A 24,489-nucleotide genomic window follows, 5' to 3' on the forward strand; every position below is an offset into this window, starting at 1 on the left:
GGAGAACCTTCAATTTAAATAGGTAAGCCCTGCCCACAATTCACACCTTAAGGTAGACTGAAACTACTCCTGATTAATCAGCTGAGAGAACAACAAAGACCAGCACTATAAAATCAACAATGGTATAGAATATAACAATTCAAATCACACTACTCTAGAACAACGTGAGTTAAGCAGATAGTATACAAAAGTCAGGAACCTACTTTAACAGAAGACAATATATTCAAATGAAGAGAGTTAAAGCACACTGAAGAGTAGGCTGGTTCATCTTCAATTTAAATAGGTAAGCCCTGCCCACAATTCACACCTTAAGGTAGACTGAAACTACTCCTGATTAATAAGCTGAGAGAACAACAAAGACTAACACTATAAAACGTTGGCTGATATCTTTCATTACCCCATAATCTTTTTCAATGTATAAAAAATGCTTTGTATGATCCCATTAGCATTGCTTTATGTGTATTTGACATAATTTCCTATCACCAGGACGAATGGCTTTTCCTTTTCCCATGTTCCATGTGTAAATGTGTTGTGTTTGAGATGATACTACCCTTCTAAAATTCACACACTAGGCACCACAACAAATCCAAAAAATATTAGGAAATAAGTGCAAAAAGAGCAGCGAAGTGGAATTAAACCATTTACAAAAATAACTGAATACAAATGTCCAAAAAAAATTTGGAAGTCAAAAATAATGAATGATGGTTCATTCTTGTTCCTAGTCCCGAGTATATTAGAAAACATATCTAAACCATAATAATCAATACAGATGACAAAAAAAAAACAACCAACAAAAAACACTGAATATTTCCACATACGCCACTACTAAATATTTCTTTTTTTAATCATAGAACATTTCTGCTCTCCCAAAAGAAGTCGAGTCCTGTAAAGAGCACACTAAAAAAACTCTTTTTTGGAGTAAAAAGTCTTATTTGTCCATTCATCGAGCTGGTGCTTTAGTAAAAAACAACATCCTTGTGAAGTAACTCATGTTTTCACCTGCATCCTTATTTTGATGACATCACAGACCATTACCTCATACTGTACACACTACCTATAGAACAGACTAACTGTGTCTCACCACGTTATTGATTCGGTAGAACTATTCTTCCATCCACTGAAGACAGATTCACAAATAACTTGCCTGATCTGTCTCCTGACCCAGTCTCACCTAAAGCTGTACACTCAAAACTACAGTGCTTTACAAGTACAGGACAGGAAGAGCTAGATAAACCTATTACTACAGCCAAGTCAACAGCTTGTTCACTAGATTCAATTCCAACTAAATTACTGAAAAATGTGTTACATACAGCTGGTGAGCCTCTTCTCTTCTAATATTATTAACTCCTTGCTATCTTTAGGTCACGTCCATAAATCTTTCAAGTTGGCAGTGATTAGGCCCCTCATTTAGATCCTAACGAACAAATCAAATTACAGACCTAATCCACACCTTCCGTTTATGTCTAAAATACTAGAAAAGGTGGTGTCTGTTTAACTGTGTGCCTTCTTATAGGAGAACAATATATTTGAAGAGTTTCAGTCAGGTTTCAGGCCCCATCACAGCACAGAAACTATTTTCTTTTTCAATGTGTAAAAATACTTTGTATGATGCCATCAGCATCGCTTTACGTGCATTTGACATAAGTTCCAATGACAAGGAAAAGGCTTTTTCTTTTCCCATGTTCCATGTGTAAATGGTCTGAGATGATACAACCCTTCTAAAATTCACACACTAGGCACCACAGAAAATCCAAAAAATATTAGAAAATAAGTGCAAAATGAGTAGTGAAGTGGAATGAAATCATTTACAAAATTAACTGAATAGCAATGTCACATGTAAAAAAATCTCAAGTCAAAAATAATGAATGAAATGAAATATTACATGACGATTGTTCTTCTTGTTCATAGTCCAGAGTATATTAGAAAACATATCTAAACCATAACAATCAATACTGATGACAAAAAACACTCTGAACATTCCATACACCACTATTAAATCATTTTTTAACAAATCATAGAACATTTCTGCTCTCCCAAAAGAAGTCAAGAGTCCTGTAAAGAGTGCACTAATAAAAAAAAGCATTTTTTTATTTTTAATTTTTTTGTTAAAAAAACAAACACTGTTTCCAAATAAAAAGTCTTATTTGTCCATTCATCGAGCTGGTGCTTTAGTAAAAAACAACATCCTTGTGAAGTAACTCATGTTTTCACCTGCACCGTGTGTTCCTTGTTACAGTCTGCTTGGACAGCTGGTGATTCTGTTTCCTGAATGTCTTTCCTTGAGGAACGGAATAACAACATTTGTGATCACTAGTATAAACCAACTTACATTATGTATTAATGAAACAATAGATGCAGCTCTTACAGTGGACTGGTTGATGGGGCACATTGTGAAGATTGAGGGTCTGTTTCTTCTTCAGGGCTCTATACGCACAAAAAGAAACAAGAAACAGCATTAAAACATCTACAAAGACAGCTGATTCATCGTAATCAATCATCATAATTTGAGACTACTGTGTTGGTCTTCATGTACAATAGGAAGAAATTAAAAAGAAATATAAAAAGAAAGAAAATTCAAGTAAAGTCAATTCAGAATAAACGTTTTCTATGAAACAAATTTCACAGCTCTACATAAGCTGCATCAAAACAATTTCTGTTTGCAGTCAATAAAAAGAAACAAATGAAAAACAAAAGTGTCTGAAAACACATCTAACACATCTCTTTAGTGTGTTAATGTAAACAAACTTGTGCATGCCATGTAAGTGGTGTATTACAAATTACAGCCCCACTGTTTCATTTTCTTTATTAAAGTGATGTATTTATTCTAATAATTATAATATAACATGAATTTTTTCAAAATATTAACAATGTCAATTTTTATACAAAAAAGCTCTAAAAGTTTTAAAAATATGAATGCTGAAAAGTTCAAAATATAGAATTAGTAGAAAAGGGCATTTGAGTCCAGAGTCCATGGTAACACGATTGTTAATACAAATCACATTTAGTGCATTTGATAGACACATATTACTGTTTATAAAAGTGGTAAGTTACAGTTAATCGTGTAAAGCATGAGATTAATGTTTCAGCACCTAAAATAATTATCAGGTGCATTATGTCAGTGTTATAAGAAGGTTGTTATTTATTTTATTGCATTTACAATGGACACTATTTAGGTTTTCCTCACAAAAGCTAGAAGCTGGATTCCAAATCACATACTTATGTATTCTTCTACACCATTTTGTGTTTTACATAGTTGTGGAGTGTAGAATGTTCAACATTGGATGAGATTTTTTTTTAAATGTTGGCTGATATCTTTTATTGCCACATATACTCTATCAACATCTAAAAAATGCTTTGTACGCTGCCAGCAGCATCACATTATGTATGTTTGACATAATTTCCAATGACCAGGAAAAAGCTTTCCCTTTTCTCATGTTCCATGTGTAAATGTGTTGTGTTTGAGATAATACTACCCTTCTAAAATTCACACACTATTCACCACAGCAAATCCAAAAAATTATTAGAAAATAAGTGAAAAAAGAGTAGCAAAGTGGAAGGAAATCGTTTGCAAAATTAACTGAATACAAATGTCCGATGTCAAAAGCATTACATGATTACATGATGATTGTTCTTCTCGTACCTTGGGTACCACCTCCAGGGTTGGGGGATTCGATTCCCGCCTCCGCCTTGTGTGTGTGGAGTTTGCATGTTCTCCCCGTGCCTCAGGGCTTTCCTGTGTGCCCTGCGATGGGTTGGCACTCCGTCCAGGGTGTATCCTGCCTTGATGCCCGATGACGCCTGAGATAGGCACAGGCTCCCCCTGACCCGAGGTAGTTCGGATAAGCGGTAGAAAATGAATGAATGAATGAATGAATGTCCACCTATAAAGCTGGTGCTTTAGTAAAAAACAACATCCTTGTGAAGTAACTCATGTTTTCACCTGCACCGTGTGTTCCTTGTTACAGTCTGCTTGGACAGCTGGTGATTCTGTTTCCTGATTGTCTTTCCTTGATGAACAGAATAACAACATTTATGATCACTAGTATAAACCAACTTACATTATGTATTAATGAAACAATAGATGCAGCGCTTACAGTGGACTGGTTGATGGGGCACATTGTGAAGATTGAGGGTCTGTTTCTTCTACAGGGATCTATACGCACAAAAAGAAACAAGAAACAGCATTAAAACATCTACAAAGACAGCTGATTCATCGTAATCAATCATCATAATTTGAGACTACTGTGTTGTTCGTCATGTATAATAATAAGAAGTTAAAAAGAAATATAAAAACAAATAAAATTCAAGTAAAGTCAATTCAGAATAAACTTTTTCTATGAAACAAATTTCTCAGATCGACATCAGCTGCATCAAAATGAAGCTGTATGGAACCTGCGGTTGATTTCTGTTTGCAGTCAGTAAAAAGAAACGACTAAAACACATCTAACACAACCAGGTTCAAGCTGTAGATTTAATTGAAAATTGTTTTACAAAAGAATGGCAAAGAGACTTTACTGCTTCTGTATTTTAAGAATCAAAACATTTTTGTGCACTTACTTTTAATATAAAGAAACCTGCAAAACAAAACAGGAAGATTGTATTAGTGTGAAGAATTTAATGTAAAACAAGCAATAGTTATGAATGCAGAATATCGACATCTCAGGTATTTGACTAGGTGCCATGATTTCCACTTAACATAATGAACTGATGTGTTGTATGAAATAGAAAAAAAATTGAACACAACTCACTTCTGACTGCTTTTCTTTGACATAAACATAAAACTGCAAGTGACAGTAAAACAACTACAGCTGCAGTGAGAAAAGCTGCTATGAGACCATATCTGTTCCTTCTTGGTTTGCACTGAACATCTTTAATGGAAGTCCCTTCTTCATCCTCAATCTCATTTCTGACTGAACAGCTTAAATAAAGGAAACATTAAAACTTTTACACAAGGAAAAACAATCTGAAAGGTAAGGAATGCTAAAATATTACAGCTTACATGAAAAAGAAATGACTTACTCTGTCCATTTAGAGCAGTTCACACCTTCAGGAGAATAAAACCCTGGAGAACAGGGCTCACAAACGGTATCTGAGGCCTTTGTGCCTGTAAATAAATACTGAAATATCAAAACAACTTTATCCCCAAACACACTGCAAATTCACTACAGTAAAGCACATGACATTTTTACAGAACATTCACCTGTGATTTTAACCCTTTTACCAGAACACTGCAAATAGGACATTTTGTATCAGTAAAAACAAATGAATTATTTGTTGAATGAAGTCTGATATACAATTAATCAGAACGCTGTTGGCTTTTACTGTGAGAATTTTAGCTGCTTATGAACAAGCAGAACAAGGGGAGAAGAAAAGAAACCTGTCCTGGTAAAACTAATTACAGAATGTCTAAAGTCCTGTTTTTCTTTTTAATGCAAAGATGCAAGAATCTTTTACCTAACTTCCTTTATAATAAGATCATTTGTTGTTTTCAATTCATCTGATGTTTTAACAAGAACATTACCCAAAGTTTAATGTTGTTACTGTTTTTGTCACCAGGATAAAATACATGTATAGAATGAGACTAGATACCTATCACTGATTCCCTTAAAGTTCTGTGACTTGTAGTGATGACTTTTTAGGAGAATTAAATTGTGATGCTTCTTTTTCAATGGCATTTTAAAAATTTCCATTTCTCAACCAAACACAGCTCCATAAACATGCCATTTTTACTAGGGACTTAAGTGTCTTGTTCAAAAGCACTGACTCATTGTATCACCTTTTTCAGTGTGATTAAAGGACTGATAATTTAGTACCCACCTGGAGTGTTTATTTGTTCCCCTGGTTTACATTTACTGTGTTTTATTGCAAGAGAACAATCATTTCTGTCATCTGTAAAATGCTTGCAATAATATCCATCCAACACTCCACAGATTGTATCTTTCATATTTGTACAGTCTTGTGTAATAAAAAGGCCTAGAAGGAGAACATGAGATTTTAAAATGCTCAGAATAAAATGACAGAAACAAGAATTAAATATTTAAGACAAAAGACATTTACCGTTTTCACAGATTTTACACTGAAAACAGGTTTGTAATCCATTCGGTTCATTCATAAATGTTCCTTTAGAACAAGGTTTGCATCTTGTACTGTAATCACCATGGCAGTCTTTCATAACCACTGACCCTGCAGAACAGACATAATATGAAGTGATGAGAAACTGATAAAAGGACAGGCACAGGAAAGAATTCACACTAAGAATTCACACTTCATAAAATCATCTGCCTAAGATCTTCTATACAGAGAGTTTCTCCATTATATAACAAATTGTATATAAATAAGACAACGTCCTTCTTCCAGGATTATGGTGGAACATAGAACAAAGACAGAGCAAAGGACTTAAGTACTGTGCAAACTGGTACAAACAGTGTGAGACAAAAGACAAAAGACAGTGCAGGACAAAAGACAAACAATACAAGACATTACACAGAAGATAATACACAAAATACAAAACACAATAGACACAAAAGACAATATAACTGTTATAACAGAGTTATACATCTTTGCATGTCTGGTATCTTTGGGATCTTTTGGCTTCCACTGTATAAAACCATGTTGTTAGTTGGACTAGTGTCTCTAAATTATCCATACATGTGGATAGACCCAGCGTTCCCTTAATTAGTTCTGGATCCACCATAACCCCAGTCAGGATAAAGCATCTACTGAAGATGAACCTGTTAATAATCTATACCTCTTATTTAGCTGTACATTCTTTTACTTAATGGCATGATTCTATAACAAAAGTATCGCCATGTCATACCCATAGCACACATAGGACAGCATTCGTCAGCTGCTGATAGATATTCACTTTGTCCACATTTCTCTCCATATATGAAGGCAGCATAGATACCTGTTTGGAGACCATTTTTAATGCATGTATATTATTTCCAAGCTAGTAAAAGTTAGAAAAAATGTTTAAAGTCCAGACACAAACACTGGCGACAAATAAACAATACTTACATTGTTAAATGCATAGGTTTTCATAAAACCTCGTTAAAAATCATACACACATAACACTTTTTAAAAATGCAACAGATACAATCTGAAACTCTTGTGTAACGTAGTGTGATTTTGATACCAATGTATCTTCCAGAAATTGCAGATAGGAAAAGGGTTTGTTTGGGTTACCACTGTAGGTTATTATATATAGAAATACTTAATATCATGGTGTTGTACATTGTTTAGGTTGGAAAATATTTCAGTACAGGCTTCTTTAACTCTAGTCAGATGGGTACTGCACAGTTCAGTTATTTTACTGAACAAAACAACAGGGTGCTTATTATTTAGTTAATAATATAATAATTGTAATAAAGTATAAAATAATAATATAATAAAATTAATAATTGGCTGTGTTCAGTGTGTGTATGCACTTTGCAGTGTGGTTACACACACTGAACACAGAAATGATTAAACAGAATCCTGCATGAGGAACTGGCCCTATGTGGATAAGGTTTAAAAATAATCGAATGCACTATGCAAACACCTTACACAGTGTGTGTAACCACAAGTAAGGGCTATGCAAGTAAGTACAAGTAAGGTGTTTGCATAGTGCATTCAATTATTTTTAAACCTTATCCACATAGGGCCAGTTCCTCATGCAGGATTCTGTTTAATCAATTCTTGGCTTTCCATAGTGTGATTTCTGCTTGGTAGGAGTGAAAACTTGTATCCATACTGGCCTTGATGTAGATAATACTAAAAAAAAGGTTTTCCTGATCATCTCTTTAATTAACTGTCTAGATGACAAAGCAACCCACAAAGATTTAGTAAACTCCTGACTCAAAGATGCCACACCATTTAGGGTCTGGCTTCAGGTTGCTATTGTGGTAGTTTAAATAGGTCATACAGCACCATCACATCAGTTTCAGGAGCACATTAAGCCTCCCACGCACCTTAAAAACAGCCTAAAGTCAAGTCAACACAGTAAGCTTCGATTAGCTATTAACATATTAATATTTTATTTCAAATCAAACTTCGCGATAAAGAGAAACAAAGTTCGTGGTGCTGTGTTGATTATGTCGCTAAATTCGGGGCCGTAAAGTGACTTTTTATCAACGACAGACGCCATGTTGTAACTGGAACTGAAACTACACACAAATGCACTTCATACGTTTTAGTGTTAAAACTAAACAGGTTTGTGTTTCAGAATAAAGAACAGATAAAACACGGACCGTGAGCAGGTCACACATCCTGCTTACCGAATATGTACAAACGTGTCAGAAACGCGGACTTCATTGTTTTTATGGGTTTTAAAAAGAAAAACACACAGATCAATGCATTGAATATAGTCTCAGATGTGTGGTGTTCGAGCTGTTCTTTGTCCTCCTTCACATTGCAGTCCTCCTTTTTCCTCTGTAGTCGAGTTGAATGTTTCTCAGCAGAAATATGCCTTATTCCCTCTCAGAGTCGCGAATAGTTAAACTGGTAACCAGTTTAACTATTCTAACTATATTTTTATATAGATTTAATTTAACCGGAAACAACATGACTTTGTAACCGCAAAAAAACGAAACGGAAGTCGATCTTGTGGGCGGGGTTCTGATAGGGTTTTAATATTTGAATGTGCATCATGATTAATGCTGTAACAGTGTTTAATGTAAAGTTGTTTGTGGAATATTGTGTCACTGCATAGAATTTAAGATAAGTGACTCAGTCAGTCTGGGCATCGACCTGTCTTTTTTTTTCATTGTTATCTACGATCAGTCTCTTGCTTTTTCATATTTAGTTTCATTTATCATCTTACTGTAGCTGCGGTTTTGCTGGTGAACGATATTTCCTTTGTAAATAGTATTTCTTAGTAAAACTAGAGGAGGCTGTACATGAATGCATGGACAAGTGTATTGCATCACAAAGAGAGCACTGTGAAGAAGATTAAACAAGAGATAATGTAAGATTTAGAACATTAGGTTCTTGGGTATTTTTTTATTACAGTTGTTTGGTCTTCTTTGTACACACTCAGCATCCACTTTATTAGGAACATCTGCACAACTGGACATTTATGGTGTTCTAGAATCAGCAAAAAACATTCAGATGCATGTCAAAAATTAATTTTCACAATAGAATTAATAATAATAATAATAATAATAATAATAATAATAAAAATGGTTTCTGTGACTTTAACTGTGCTGTTATTCTTGGTACCAGACAGGCTGGTTTGAGTATATAAGAAAATGCTGGAGATAACTGCAAGAATAAGCAAATGTACCAGTGTTCCTTATAAAATATAAATTACATCATTTAGACTGCAGTGTTAATTTGCTTGTTAAGTCGTGCAGATAAATTCTAGTATGAATGAGCAAAGAATAATTTTTTATAAGATTATTTTATATTCACTGAGCATTACAAAAACCTATACAATAAACAACATTATTAATACGTGACAGACGTAGAATATGCACAATAGTATATACCAGAAACTTACATTTTGTAATGTGTGCAAAGTAAGCATCATAGTTAAGAGTGATGTTTCTTTTAAAGTTGTTGCTAAGAGTGTAAGGTGCAATTGTTCAAGTCACAGAAGTAAATGTGCAATAAGCAAAAAACAGCTGCAGTGTACTCTTTGTACGCAGTGTTTTTCAAAGCAGATTTTCTTGTAGACAATGTAGATAATCGAGTGCTGATTTTACTGCGAGAAGCCATGATTAAGGTGACATCATTTTTTTGACCATGCTGCCATATTTATGCCTGACCGATTCATCATAAGTCTCTGAATAGTATCAATATGCATTCAGTCTGCTGGTCTGTGGGATGCAACAACAACTGTTGAAAATATTTTTTAATAGCTATCAACTGAGAATTTGGAAACCACCAAAACCCTACATTCTTTGTAAAATGCACTGTTATATTCGCTAGGCTGGCTGGCTAGTTACAGGGAGGGGAAAATTTATTCAATCCCCTGCTGATTTTGTATGTTTTAATGGTAAGTTTTTTTTAAACAGTGAGAGACTACACCAGTAACAACAAAGAAATCCTAAAAAACACAGATCAAAAAAGTTATAAATTCATTTGCGTTTTAATGAGTGAAAGGGAGTGCTCCTAATCTCAGCTCGTTACCTGTATAAAACAAAGTGTAACAAATTATCAGTGGATTTGTCGGTGAACAGTGTACAGGTTTTTTACTTTGCTGTGGATTTTTAAAGTAATAAATATCTTGTACACTTCTGCTGGTCAAATATACATATCTACCTAATTCAATTTAACTTGTAACCTTGCTAAACCAAATTGTCTCTATTTATAAAATTTGATAAATTGAGTGAATACTGCTGTTGACTTACCTGGACAGAGTTGAGAAAATGTATTTTTCATGTTCATTTTGTCAGCCCATCCGGCTACGACAACCATCTGGCTCTCACTGGTATACGAAGATAGACTGTGGATTAAATGCAAATGTCTGCGATTGATAGATTTGACAATGGCAACATCTGTGCTGACTGCAGATCTCTATAAATAGTTCTGCATACATTGGTTCCATTCCAATGGTCAAAACCGATGGTCATAAATATGGCATAACTATGACTGAAACTGGTCTTTAACTTAATGAAGAAAGATGATATTCATGTGCTCTGAAGAAAAGTTGCCCCGAATGTCTTTTACCATGTCATGCATAATTCAAGAAATAATATCCACGATCACGTTACAGCACTTCTAATGTTTGTGAGCTCTTGTTCCTGTGGATCACAAAAATGTTTTCCATGGTCATCTTCAACTGGAGAAGCCCCATGATCAGTGTGTTTAAAAACACATTTCTCCTTTCTAAGACAAGAAGAAAGAAGATAGAAATGAAAGATGTAAAGATACCACTAAATGTAATAAAACCTCCTCTAGTGTTAGCCAAATTTATCAAAATATATAATTATTTATACTTAAATAAAACAACATCATTTTGTTCTGAATACACATTCTGCATTCTATATTTCACATTTGCACATTTCTTCCTTCAGGAGTACAGAACATTTCATAACTGTAACAGGTAGCATCTCTTCATATTGCCTCTTACCTGTGCTTTGGTGAAGTAAATGTGAAAACATTTAAAAGAGAAAACAAAACAAAATTTAATTAAATATTTATTTTTAATGTTAAATATCTTTCAGTCTCTTATTACAATCTAGTTAATAAAAGTTGAACGAATAAAACATTTTTAAAATATTACCTGTAAACATAAAGCAGCACATCCATCTGGCTCGTGTCTTGTTTTCCTCTCAGTACCATCTGATTTGAGACAGTTTGGGAAACAAATGTTACCAAAGTTTCCAATTTAATAATAAAACATTTACATGACAAATTAAACACCATTCTTAGATTAATATGATACTTACCTCTAAGTTGGCATTTCCTTCGCATTCTCACAATAGCAATAAGTAATCCAGCAAAAACTACCACTATAACTAGGGAGACTCCAGCTATTAGAGCTACTGGACGTTTTTTTCCACATTCAACATCCAGAGAATTTGTCCCTTTTGTTATTTCTGTAAGTCCAAAATCTTCACACCTGTCAAAGTAAAGACATTGTACATTGGCACATTTTAGCTGGAAAAGGTGAACAGCTGTTGTTTTGTCACCGAACAAGTTGGTCTGGTTGTGTTCACATCACATATTTACTTTTTAATTTTTCTGGATTTTTATTTGTAACTTTGCTCCCTATGTTGAGTAAAAAGTAACATTCAGTTTTTAATCCCTAGAGTTTAGTGTAAGATAAAATCAGTGAGCTTGTCACGATGTGGGACAAAGGCGAGTGAGGATCCAAATGCAGTATTTTAGACTTTTACTTAACCAAGACAAGAAACAGGCAAACAAACAGGCAGGCAAAACAGAGCAGAATACAGAGCACACAGGAGACGCGAACATTAACACCAACTTACAACATACATACAAGCACAATGCTATAACGACCAACAAAAGGGAAGTGAACAAACAGGGTATAAATAACAGACAAGAACCAATCACAGAGCAGAACTAATTAGAGACAAAGACAACACACCTGAAGGAGAGAAGGAGTACAATTAATGTCCATGGAAACCAAAGAATGGGCGGAGCAAACAATTAGCCACAGTGAAAGACAGCAGACAGAAACAGGACAGAAATACAGACAGACTCATTACAGAGCTCTTCTAGTAGAAGTTGTGTGATGTTTAATGTGAAAATTTTCTGAAGCTCTTGTCCTGTATCTTCATGATTTTAGTATCATGCTGCTGATACTATTAAATGATTAGCTGAGTTTCAAAACAGGCATTTACTGTTTGCTAAGGTCTTTTTTTTTTAAACATGTCTAAGTGTAATCAGTTATGTAACAAAGTATGCATATATTTGAGTGAAATTCAGAAAAGAATTCAGCAAATTATAAAGTGCAATCTTTCCTAAAATTGTCCACCTGTTATTAATCAGTTTTATCCCAATTATAGGCAGTATAATATAATATTTTTTATAATATGAATCTTTATATAATATTATAGGCAGTATATAATATTTTTTATAATATTTTTTATATAATATTAAACTTTTTGTACTGTTTCTTATGTTCTGTAAAGCTACTTTGAGATAATGTCCATTGTTAAACCCACCATACAAATAAATTTGAATTCAATTCAATTGAATTGAAGTACAAGTTTATGATTCATCTTGTACCTTTCCTATTTGCTGATTTAGTTCAATTCTTTAAACTCTTTAAATAATATACAGAGGAAATCAATGGAAAAAGTGGATGGACAGAAATGTTACACAGAATAATTATACCAGAAATTAATAATAAACTAAAAAACAAAAAAAAGACTCTTGACGTTACATGTAAGCTTATAGGATAGCAATTGTTGTTCGTAATTTATTGTAAAGCATGACATTTTTTGTATAGCAACCAGCCAGTTGGAGAGGAAAGACTTTTTAAACATTACAATGACACCAAGATTCTTTGCTCTACATTTTAATCAACTGGTGCAATGTTCATCCATTGATCAGAATGATCATATGCAAACTGTAAGACAAGCTGACTCTCACTTTGAATGTGGTTTACAAATTTGAAGGGAGCCATTGGAGTAGGTCCCATCTGCACACTCTGCACATTCAGCATCTTTTAATGCTGTTCCTGCAAAGACATGCCTGCAGCTGAGTTAACAGAAAGTAATTGAAGATCCTGCAACCCAGTGATTCACAGAATGCTAAAATGCTACTGGGAAGGTTTATGCTATAATAAAAGGTGCACTACACCAACCTTTCTGCTTTATGTATTGTCCAGGGCTACATTTTGTGTGTTCCACTGCGTATCTGCAGCTGGTGCTGTATTCATCAGTACAGTAAAATCCCTCCAGCGGCTCACAGACAGTATCTGAAGTCCATGTACAGGCCGTTACTTTTAAACCCTGTCCTGTAAAAAAAACACAAAAAAAAAACAAATATTCAGAACATATCTAATACTCAATCAATAATGCAAATACACACTGAACATAACATTAAAAGATTGCTTTGTTACAAATTAAAATATTTACCAGCATCACACACTGTACAGATAATGCAGCTTGCAAGGCCATTGGGTTCATCCGTGTAAGTTAAAACAACACATTGTTTGCATGTTGTGCTGGTGAATTCAGTGCAATGTCTAAAAACACGGCTTCCTAAAAATATATTAAAGATGAGCTGAACAATCAGCTACTTTCATAGGGGCTCAGTTGAATTTACCTGTTTTAGTACATGGTAAATTTGTACTTGCTCTATATATTCATAGAGCAAAATTCTATATTAAATCTCATTACCTGGTGGACACATGGGACAGCATTCTCCGTTTATCTCATATTCAGCTCGTGCACACGTGCAAATATACATTTCAATATTCAGGAAGAAAACAGCAGTAATAATAAAAGTATGTTTTAAACTGGAAATCATCGTGAAAGTGCACTTCTCAAAAAGAAGAAATAAACCTTTCCTCCCCAGACTTCATGGCCTGCCACATTCCTTAGTGTTCAGGTCATCTGTTTCCAGTCAAGTCTGTTTCTTAGTGAAGTCAGACATATTCTGGTTTATTTAGAAATTTCAGTTCTGCAGAGATTTGTTGATGCTACTTATGGATCATTTTACAGCTGCTTTAGACTTTCTGGATTTTTGTCAAGCATTCAGATTTATTGAAGAAGAATCTGAAAAAGACAAGCAGAAATTTCAGGATATAGAAAGGAATTCTGTCATGTAAAAAAGCACTGTCTCCAATTTCCAGCAAAGAATCCAGTACATGTATAAACAATTGGTTTGAAGAAAAAAATTCACCAGTTTTACTTTCACTTACACAAAGGCAAAAGCTCAATGTGAAAAGCCTTTTGTATGTTATGCCAGAATCTGCACTGAACTCCAATTCCCACAATGCACCGCAGCTTACAAACATTAACACCTTGACTACTCTGCCAACACAGCAACACAAACACATTCACTTGATTCCTGTTTTCACTCCTGGGGCCTGTTTCAGAAAGCAGGTTAAGTGAAAACTCTGAGTATGTTAACCCTGAAATGGAAACTCTGGGTTTTCCGTTTCAGAAAGGGAGGTAAGTTAAACCCGAGAAAGCAGGTTAAGTCAAGCCCGTTTCTGAAAGAGAGGTAACTTATACTCAGAGTCAGTTACCATAGTAACTTACTCTGTGAACCTAACCTGGTGGGAGCAGGTTTTCTTCAGTAAACCCAGTTTCTTTCGGGCTCAAAGCGACTGTGGGATGTGGTAGCTCAGTGGTTAAGGTGTTGGACTACTGATCAGAAGGTCATGGGTTCAAATCCCAGGTCCATCAAGCTTTTGTGGACACAATTGGTCAGTTGTATAAGTTGGAACAAAACATAAGTCACTCTGGGTAAGGGGGTCTGCTAAATGCCGTAAATGTAAAATGAATGAAATGGCGTGTCCTTTTATGGTGATCCTGTTGATGAAGAGTCTGTATTAATTCGTTTAAGCCCAGAGTGGATTTTTGTCATACATTGATACATTGAAACTTGAAAAAAAAAATATAGACCTACCTACCGACCTTATTTTTTTTTATTTATTTTTTTATTTATTTATTTTTTTTACTGTTACTGCAAACCAAAATATTTTTAAGGATGGCCTAAGCCTTATATTTATATTTATTACTTTTGGATACTGTTTGCCTTGATCTTGGATAAAAAAGATAAGCAAACAAACAAACCAACAAAAACCTTTGACGTTTGTATTCTGTTGGCGTTTCTAATACGTTCTTTTTAAAGCATTTTAAGTCTTCAAAACTAACTTCAAAACTAAACATTGTTCATGTTTAACTACTTGTTTTAACTACAGTATTTACCCTTCACCTTTATCATAGCTAATCTTTTATAGTATGTTATCTAAGGTCATTTAAGAGATAAAGATATGCAGACACAAAAACATGCATGTCAGCTGATACTGAAAACAAAGTAAGTACTGAAAACAGCAGTTTATTGTAGTTCTTTGTGATTTCTCTTTTCTATCAGCACATTCATTATTCCTAGCTGCACTGGCTAGTGAAATGTTTTAAATTAAATATTTTTATTACTTTAAATGTACATTGACTTATTTTTATATTTAATACAATAAAGAAAATAATAGTTTGTACCTTTTATGGTTTGTAATACAGAGGTAATATTTGTCATTAAGTGAGTTTTAATAATGTTTTAAAGGTTTTACTTGCTATTTACCTGTCATCATATTATATAAATAAGACATGTTATTGTAATCTTTAAACACAAATACACTGTCAGTTTCTAGTAAATTAGGTTCTTACAGGTTTGTCGTCTCCTGGAGAAATTAATGAAGAAAAGCTGCTACTGACGCCGTGTTTCTTGTAGTTTGTTTTAAAAAAGCAACATAATTTCCTAACACAAAGTCCGTCTGTTGTTACGTAAACATTAATGGCGCCTCCGTCAGTGAGGTCACATTTTAAAGGAGCCGCTGCATGTGGCTCTCGGGACTGCACATTTAAACACCTAAAATACTTTTGGTGATTTCGGGCAAAGCATTTTTACTTAACGAGTCTACATAACTATTTTCAAAATATATTTGACTTATAAGACTTTTAATTATTAATCTTGCATGTAGAACATGCTGTAATTGTGCAACACAATAGAAGGGCACAGGTTTCTTTGGTTTGTTTGTTTTTTGCCTTTTTTTGGACAGAGTATTAGTACGAAGGTCTGTCTCAGACTGTTCATGGGCTTCCGGATCTTGACTTGACCGTCACAGTTCCTCTTAACAGCTATGTATAGCAAAAATGGCAATGTGTTTGAGTGGCTGTCAACAGCTGGACCTATTATCAGGGCTGCTGTTATAGAAACTTAGACAACACCTTTGAAATCGTACTACAGCAGAAGTATTCAACTAAAATTTTAAGAGGTCCAGTAAGAGAAAATTTCTTGAAGCAAATGTCCGGAAGATCATAATGTCTAATGTGATATATATATATAAGTAGCCTAGTAGTTGTATCAACATCTGCAAGCAATAAATACCTCACTGTCAAATCAAATAAATTCAGCACAATTCAAAAACCTTTTGACAATATTTATTGTCACGTAATATAGAACTGAACATATGTATGATTGTAGATATGTATAACGTTCTCTCATTAAATAAATAAAAGTAGGGCTACATTTCAAAATAAGAGAAAATAAATAAAATGTGAAAATTGTGTATGTTTAAATAAAGTGCTTAACTTTCCCCTTTATATCCCAGTGAGAGAACTGAGCTCTAGCTTGGCTTGGGTTAGGGTTAAACCTGGGCTTGAATGGAGTCAGGGCCGTTCTCATACACATGTGGAGGTACTCATTAGTGACCCTGGAACAGTATTTTTAGGGCCTGAGCACCGAATGGTGCGAAGCCCTATTGTTTTTCCTCGGGAGTATTATTATTTTTATTTATTTTTTTTCCCCCACACATTGGCCAATTGGGGTCCCTTAACATGCTCGAAAACTCTTGAAATTTGGCACACACGTCAGAGTCGCGCGACACTAGGATTGGACAAAGGTTGGAATACGGGCATGGCAGGGGGGCTCTGTAGCGCCCCCTGTAATGTAAAATCAAACATTGGTGCACAGATCGGGCAATTATGTACGCACATGTACGAGAGTTGGTAGGCATATAGATCTCATGACCCGAACAACTTTCGCGCTCTAAACTATGAGCTCCGCCCAACAGGAAGTTGGGCGGAAAATCCCAAAAAATTTTTTGGATTGTTTTATAAGTGCATGCGGTGAACTTTTAAATACTCCTCCTAGGGAATTCATGCGATTGACATCAAACGTGGTGAACATGATGCCGAGACATTGCACTTGCTAAATTGCGAAGGGATTTTTGATATATCGAACGGTGCTGCCATGGCGAGGCGACAAAGTTATGGCGAATTCAGAGAAACAGGAAATGTCTAATATCTAAAGCAAAAAATGTCTTATTGGGATGACACGCGGTGTGTATGTTCGGCCAAGGATTCCGATCGCATCTATGTGCCTATTGTGAATCTCGGACATAGCGCCACCAACAGGCACCAGGAAGTGTGTCAGTCACAACAGTTGCATGTGGTGAACTTTTAAATACTCCTCCTAGGGAATTCATGCGATTGACACCAAAAGTGGTCAACATGATGCCGAGACATTGCACTTGCTAAATTGCGAAGGGATTTTTGATATCTCGAACGGTGCTGCCATGGCAAGGCGACTAAGTTATGGCGAATTCAGAGAAACAGGAAATGTCTAATATCTAAAGCAAAAAATGTCTTATTGGGATGACACGCGGTGTGTATGTTCGGCCAAGGATTCTGATCGCATCGATGTGCCTATTGTGAATCTCGGACATAGCGCCACCAACAGGCACCAGGAAGTGTGTCAGTCACAAAGGTGGATTTTTTCACAGTTGCATGCAATGGACTTTTAAATACTCCTCCTAGAGGATTCATACGATTGACGCCAAAAGTGGTCAACATGATGCTTAGACGTTGTAGATGATAAATTGCGTAGGGATTTTTGCTATCTTGAACGCTGTTCACATGGCAAAGCGTCAAACTTTACTTTCTTTTTCAGGCATATTTAAGGCTTTTGGTGTGCTTAGATTAACTTGAAATTTGACACATACATCACATTTGTCGGCTGTTAAGTGTGGACAAAAAGGTCAGACAAAGGTGTGTCTCTTAAGTGGCTCAAAGGTGGATTTTTACCGGAGCATGCGGTAAACTTTTAAATACTCCTCCTAGGGGATTCATGCAATTGAGACCAGACTTGGCCACCATGACGCAGAGATATTGGAGATGCGAAATTGCGAACGGATTTTTGTTATCTCAAACACTGTTGCCATGGCATCGTGTCAAAGTTTACTTTTATTTCAGGCATATTTAAGGCTTTTGGCGTGCTTAGATTAACTTGAAATTTGACACATACATCACATTTGTTGGCTGTTAAGTGTGGACAAAAAGGTCAGACAAAGGTGTGTCTCTTAAGTGGCTCACTAGCGCCCCATTTGTCTAAAATGTGGGGTTTCATTTACCTACAGTCCCCAAATGGGTCAGTAACAACATAAAATAGTCCACTGATATTTACCCACTTGATGCACTTGCCCACCGTGCACTGTTTTCTGGAAGGCACCGTATAGCGATAAAAAAAAGTGCGAAGGCCCGTCATCGCTGCTTGCAGCTATATTTAATTTTGATTCTGTTCATTGTAGAGAAAGCTGCCTCGCAGTTGTATGTATAGCCAAACATGGTCAGGATGTATAGGGCTACTTCCCTCAGAAGTCGCTGTCTCAGGGACGCTGTCATCAGATTTGAGTGGATATGTTTGTTCAAAACCTTTATGTTTTGTCTCATAATGGCGTTTCTCATTGCCACTTTTAATAAGTGCCACGGTTTCTGAACATATGAGACACACTGGTTTAGTGGGAAGTGGGAAGTGTGAACAGAAATGAGTCTGTCCATTCTGGATTAAATGCGTCATTTGTTCTTTTTCTCCCTTTCTCCGTCTCACTCGTCTGTTTCTCTCCCTTTGTTTTCTACATGTATCGCTATCTTTCTTCCATGTGTAACTTTACTCTAATTCTCTCTCATATCTTGCACTGTTGGGTCGCAGTGTTTACTTCATGAATGCACAGACTTGATTGGCTGAGTGGTATCACGTGGGATGGCATAACTCGCATCCAATTGGTCTGTGCGTTTCCACTACCACTACCGTAAAGATTGCAAAAGCTGCTCCGGTTAAAAATAAAAGCGCCCCGTCAAGTTTTACATCATAGCCATTTGTTTTGGCTGTAGGTCCGGGTCCGGACTGGACAGCTTCTGGGTCCGGACCCGGACCGCGGTCCGCCTGTTAGTGACCTATGTACTACAGGATTGTGGTGTATAACTAAAACAAACACAAGAAAATGATATATCATTATTACAAGGTTAACTGAATGCCAAAACAGACTTTATTCTTCAGACTTTATCCCCTTCAACTTTATAACGTCTTAATAAACAGTTTTCTCTTTTAATCCACATGAAACAGTTCCTTTAATCACACTGCAGTGAAGCTATAAGTTAATGATGCACAGTCACACTTTGCTTCCTCAATGCTATATAAATCACAGGATGAATTGCTAACCTGATTAGAATGTGACTGTCATAAGTTGTAATAGAATTATACGGAGCAATGTAAGATTGACAGCATTAGTCTGCAATGTAATGTTAACAAAATTAGTCTGCAATTACTTCTATTTTTAGCCAGTAACAAAATAAAAGATAGTTAGGATTACAGTATATTAGTACTACAACCCCAAATCAGAAAAAGTTGGGACAGTATGGAAAACAAATAAAAAAAGAAAGTAGTGATTTCTAAATTTACTTTGACTTGTATTTCATTGCAGACAATACAACAGCACATTATTTAATGTGTTCCTCATGATTTTTATTGTTTTGTTGTTTTTTTTTTCCAAAAAAAAAACCTAAATTCCTATTTTGGTTCTTGAACACACTTCAAAAAAAGTTGGAACAGCAAAGCATTTACCACTTTGTAATGTTGCCATTCCTTTTCACAACACTTAAAAGACGTTTAGGGACTGAAGAGACTTGCAAACAAGTCTTAAGGTGGGCAACAGTAAGGGGTCTTCGTTGTCGCATATTGCGCTTCAAAATTCGCCACACATTCTCTATTGGAGAGAGGTCGGGACTGCAGGCAGTGGACCTGTATCCTCTTCCTCCGCAGCCAGGACTTTGTAATGTGTGCAGAATGTGGTTTTGCATTATCTTGTTGAAATATGCATGGACGTCCCTAAAAAAAATGTCTTCTTGTAGGCAGCATATTGTGCTCTAAAATCTCTATGTACTTTTCAGCATTAATGGTGCCATCACAGAAGTGTAAGTTACCATTGCCAAGGGCACTGACACAACCCCATACCATGACAGACCATGGCTTTTGGACTTGTTCCTGGTAACAGTCAGGTTGATCCTTTTCTTCTTTGGTCCGGAGGACATGGTGTCCATTCATTCATTCATTCATTCATTCATTCATTCATTCATTCATCTTCTACCGCTTATCCGAACTACCTCGGGTCACGGGGAGCCTGTGCCTATCTCAGGCTTCATCGGGCATCAAGGCAGGATACACCCTGGACGGAGTGCCAACCCATCGCAGGGCACACACACACACTCACATGGTGTCCATTTCTCCCCAAAAGAGAACGTTTCCACTGTGTGATGGTCCATCCCCGATGCCTCCAAGCCCAGAGAAGTTGACGGCGCTTCTGGACACTGTTAAAATAGGGCTTCCTTTTGGCACAGTACAGTTTTAACTGGCATTTGTGGATGTAACTACGTATTGTGGTACTTGACAAAGGTTTGCCAAAGTAGTCCAGAGCCCATGTGGTGATATGGCTTATAGATGAATGACGATTCTTGATGCAGTGCCGCCTGAGGGATTGGAGATCACGGTTGTTCAGCTTAGGCTTGGGTCCCTTTATGTCCTTTATGCACTGAAATTCCTCCACATTCCTTGAATCTTTTAATTATGTTATGCACTGTTGAAGGTGAAATAAGCAAATGTCGTCCTATCTTTCTTTGAGGAACATTGTTTTTAAACATATCATCTTTGCTCCTAAAGGACTAGACCTTTCTACTAGCCTTAAATTGCTCCTGTCCCAAACTTTTTTGGAATGTGTTGCTGGTCTGAATGACAGGAAAGGATGTATATTTACAAATGAAATATTTTGTGTTCACATTATCTGCAATGAAATGAAGTCAAAGTAAATTTAGAAATCTCTACTTTCTTTTTTATTTGTGTTTTCCATACTGTCCCAACTTTTTCTGATTTCTTATTTTTAGGTTTATTAAATGCTTTGTTGATGGGAACACTACATGAAGATGCTGGTCCGTGTCTGAATGAATGTATGCACTGCAATGCTGCCACACGATTGATTAGATAAGTTTTGTTTTGAATATGAACAGGTCTATCTGAGACTTTTCCATTTCTCTATCTTGCCTTGACATTTACAGTTCCTCTTAACAGCCTGAATGACATGCAGTGACATTTAGGTCAGTGTAAATTCCGAACCGGTGTCATATAGCTTCATTTTCAAGTCCTCAGTCAGCATTTATGAGTGTTGCTACAATTTCTAATGATAATTTTTACCCTGCCTGATGTCTCCTAATGATTTAATTTTTGCCTAAAATGTTAAGTTCTTTGACTATATGAAGGGTGTGCCACAATGGCTATTTTACTTAGTTTAAAAATATTTGTAGAGAAAGAGTTCACTTCTTTTCACATCAAACATCAACAGAATTTGTTGTTTCCATAACTTACTTTATAAAAGCAACTATCTGTTGTTTCCTCACCTGCGTATATTTTCTGTCATATTTATTAAGACACAAAGTGCAGTTTGGAATTATGCAGAGAAACCACAAAATCTGTAATGAAGACAAGTCATGTGGTGGAAACATCCTGACTGCAACAAATAACTGACAGTTCTAATGTAAGGTTTCAGTTTACACAAAGTGGCTTTCATCTATTTCAAGTGGACTCTTTATCCTTCTGCCTGGGTCAGATCTAAATGTTCAGAATGAGCTCAGCTCTCACGAGTTGGTGAGATCTAATTTAAATGTTTTTTCCAAGTCTTTTTCAATGCAGTTTGTATTTTGATGCGTTGTGAAAGAAAAACACTGGTTTTCCCCTGCACTGCACACATGATTTTACAGCTGATTTAAAAAATACCATACTTCTTGTTGTGAAGGGTATTGTGGTTGGAGTCGGTGACTTTCTTTTGTTGAAATGAAATACAAAGAAAAAGAAAATAAGATACTGATATATGCACTTTGAGATCAGTGAAAACAGTCAGTTGACATCAAGTGCCAATTTCATACATTTCAAGAACATGAGGCCATTCTAGTTATTTGTGTGTAGGTATATATATATATATATATATATATATATATATATATATATATATATATATATATATATATATACACTTATTATAATTTGTTTTTTTTCTCATCTAAAAAAACCCACTCCACAAACAGTATTTCTAAAAAAAGAGGTAAAAGTCATGCTAGAAATGTATATGACATAGAATTGATCTTCTTGTGATCTTCAATGAATGGTACATTTTGACCCTTAGCCAATATTTTTTTACTATATTAAAGCACAAAGTAATAAACATTGCTTTAATGTGTATAATATGGTATAAAATCTGTAAGAATGCAGATTTCTTACAAAAGACAAACTTACCAGTATCACACACTGCACAGCTAAAGCATTGTAGAAGATCAGTTGCCTCAGAAGTGAAAGAGCCAACACACGGTACACAAGTCGTGCTGACAAATTCTGTGCAATGCCTATAAACATGACTTCCTGATAGATATGAAATTTGAACTATGTCAGACTAATGCTTTAATAAATCTTTAAACTAGTCCAACTATAAATTATTAAGGAATCCTGACTAAATGATTAATTGTGGAAACCACCGTGATGGCCACTCTTTTAAGTAAGTTTAAATTTTATTTTTACGTTCACACTGTGGACAGTGGATACTCAGTTTTGTTCTTGGCATTGAAAAACAGCATTGTTTGGCATTCTGAAGACACCCAATGATAACAGCACAAGCTTGTGACTGACTTTGTTCCTTTAAGACAAAAAAGCCTTGTTACAAAAAGATGTCCTACATGACAAAACTACATTTATTGTATTTACAGTACAGTAGCACGCCAGGAGCACACATTGGACAGCATTCTCCGTCAATTTCATACTCAGCAGTGTGACATGCTTTGAAGCACCTACCAATAATGAGATTCAGTAATGTTAAACATATGAAGTCACATAATTGCATGGAGGGCATCATGTTCAGCAAACTCAAACCTATTAGTGTAAACACTGTGGGATTGTAAACATGAAAAAGATAAAAATAAAATGCAATATGTATATATGATTTATTTATAATGACATATTAGCCCTGATTTTGAGGTGATCATCACACGGGCAACAAAAAACTGAAACTGACAAGTTAATATTGATATTAATATTTTTTGCACGCTTCTCACACTTTAATGTTTCAGATCATCAAATGTAAATATTATTCAAAGATAACACAAGTAAACACAACATGCAGTTTTTAAATGAAGGTTTTTATTATCAAAGGGAAAACAAAATCCAAACCCACATAAAGCAAGCAAACAGTCTCTTGCTTTGTCATATTTAGTTACAGTTATCCGAAAAAGGAAAAAAACTTGAGGGCCGGTCCTGGCATTGCTGTACACTGTTATTCCACCATTATCTCTTTGTACTGTAATAAACCCATGAATTTAAAAAACATTAATTGTGGTTTAAACCAAGTTTCTTGTACAGATAATATCCAGCTCATTTTCTAGATGTGTTATGAATTTCTTGAGTTAATAATGGACAAGAACTCAAGAAACAGCCAGACATCATGTGATGGATTGTAATGGTTTTCTCATACTAAAGTGGAATCCATCACATGATGTCTGGCTGTGTACAGTTTGCATCTTAGGCCTTTCATTAATCATATCTACAGTGATATTCTCTAGCTCTAAATACTTTGCAGCAGCTCTGATATTTTATTTTTTTTCAGTCCTGATTTTAGTTTATGCAGAGCAATATACCACCGTGGCTATGAAGGCTATGAATGATACTTTAATACTCACTTCATTCTCTTTCCTTTGCTCTTGCACATTTGTCTTCTGTTAGGGGTTGTTACCTTTCTTCCTATAATTTTGGGAGTTTGTTTAACTTTCTTTTGGACTTCAGCATATGATATTCCTTGAGCCACTCTAATGTTTTGGACTTTAACTACATTTTCCTTACTATGCCTATCCATATCCTGCACTGTGATCGCTTTCACATTTACAGCACTTTGGGTTTGTACCTTGACCACAATGGCCATAGTGTTTGGCCATAGTGTTTGTCTCTACATACAGTTGCTATGTGGCCATATTTTTGGCATTTATAACATCTTAGTCACAG

The 24,489-nt window shown here is 35.5% G+C and overlaps 2 protein-coding genes across 2 annotated transcripts in view; both read right to left on the reverse strand.

The window, feature by feature from the left end:
• LOC132853720 (uncharacterized) overlaps positions 1-11,183 on the reverse strand; it is a 25,951-nt gene extending 14,768 nt beyond the window's left edge. Inside the window, exons 1-14 of the mRNA XM_060881657.1 lie at positions 11,054-11,183; positions 10,332-10,809; positions 9,017-9,063; positions 6,818-6,907; positions 6,058-6,183; positions 5,818-5,973; positions 5,020-5,104; positions 4,749-4,918; positions 4,558-4,574; positions 4,095-4,153; positions 3,941-4,007; positions 3,641-3,820; positions 2,366-2,424; positions 2,205-2,278 (exon numbers count right to left, since the gene is read on the reverse strand). Coding sequence (XP_060737640.1) covers positions 2,205-2,278; positions 2,366-2,424; positions 3,641-3,820; positions 3,941-4,007; positions 4,095-4,153; positions 4,558-4,574; positions 4,749-4,918; positions 5,020-5,104; positions 5,818-5,973; positions 6,058-6,183; positions 6,818-6,907; positions 9,017-9,053 — 1,120 coding nt within the window. The 5' untranslated portion in view covers positions 9,054-9,063; positions 10,332-10,809; positions 11,054-11,183. The remainder of the gene's footprint in view (positions 1-2,204; positions 2,279-2,365; positions 2,425-3,640; positions 3,821-3,940; positions 4,008-4,094; positions 4,154-4,557; positions 4,575-4,748; positions 4,919-5,019; positions 5,105-5,817; positions 5,974-6,057; positions 6,184-6,817; positions 6,908-9,016; positions 9,064-10,331; positions 10,810-11,053) is intronic.
• Positions 10,051-15,936, reverse strand: LOC132853444 (tumor necrosis factor receptor superfamily member 14-like). Its single transcript, XM_060881208.1, has 8 exons — positions 15,792-15,936; positions 13,797-14,174; positions 13,533-13,658; positions 13,259-13,411; positions 13,045-13,132; positions 11,373-11,545; positions 11,207-11,265; positions 10,051-10,385 (listed from the first exon to the last, which is right to left on the reverse strand). Exons 2-8 carry the CDS (start codon positions 13,924-13,926, stop codon positions 10,365-10,367), a joined length of 750 nt encoding a protein of 249 aa, XP_060737191.1. The 5' UTR covers positions 13,927-14,174; positions 15,792-15,936; the 3' UTR covers positions 10,051-10,364.
• Between the last annotated feature and the right edge of the window lie 8,553 nt (positions 15,937-24,489).

The sequence above is a fragment of the Tachysurus vachellii genome, chromosome 11 (genome assembly GCF_030014155.1).
Source record: "Tachysurus vachellii isolate PV-2020 chromosome 11, HZAU_Pvac_v1, whole genome shotgun sequence".
Classification (NCBI taxonomy): domain Eukaryota; kingdom Metazoa; phylum Chordata; class Actinopteri; order Siluriformes; family Bagridae; genus Tachysurus; species Tachysurus vachellii.

Excerpts from the sequence above, each read along its gene's own strand:
- LOC132853444 (XM_060881208.1), bottom strand. The coding sequence starts at position 13,926 with ATGATTTCCAGTTTAAAACATACTTTTATTATTACTGCTGTTTTCTTC. Across the intron at positions 13,133-13,258 it reads ACAATACATAAAGCAGAAAG|GAACAGCATTAAAAGATGCT; the intron begins GTTGGTGTAGTG and ends ATGTCTTTGCAG. Across the intron at positions 11,546-13,044 it reads ATTTGTAAACCACATTCAAA|GTGTGAAGATTTTGGACTTA; the intron begins GTGAGAGTCAGC and ends TTACTTTGACAG.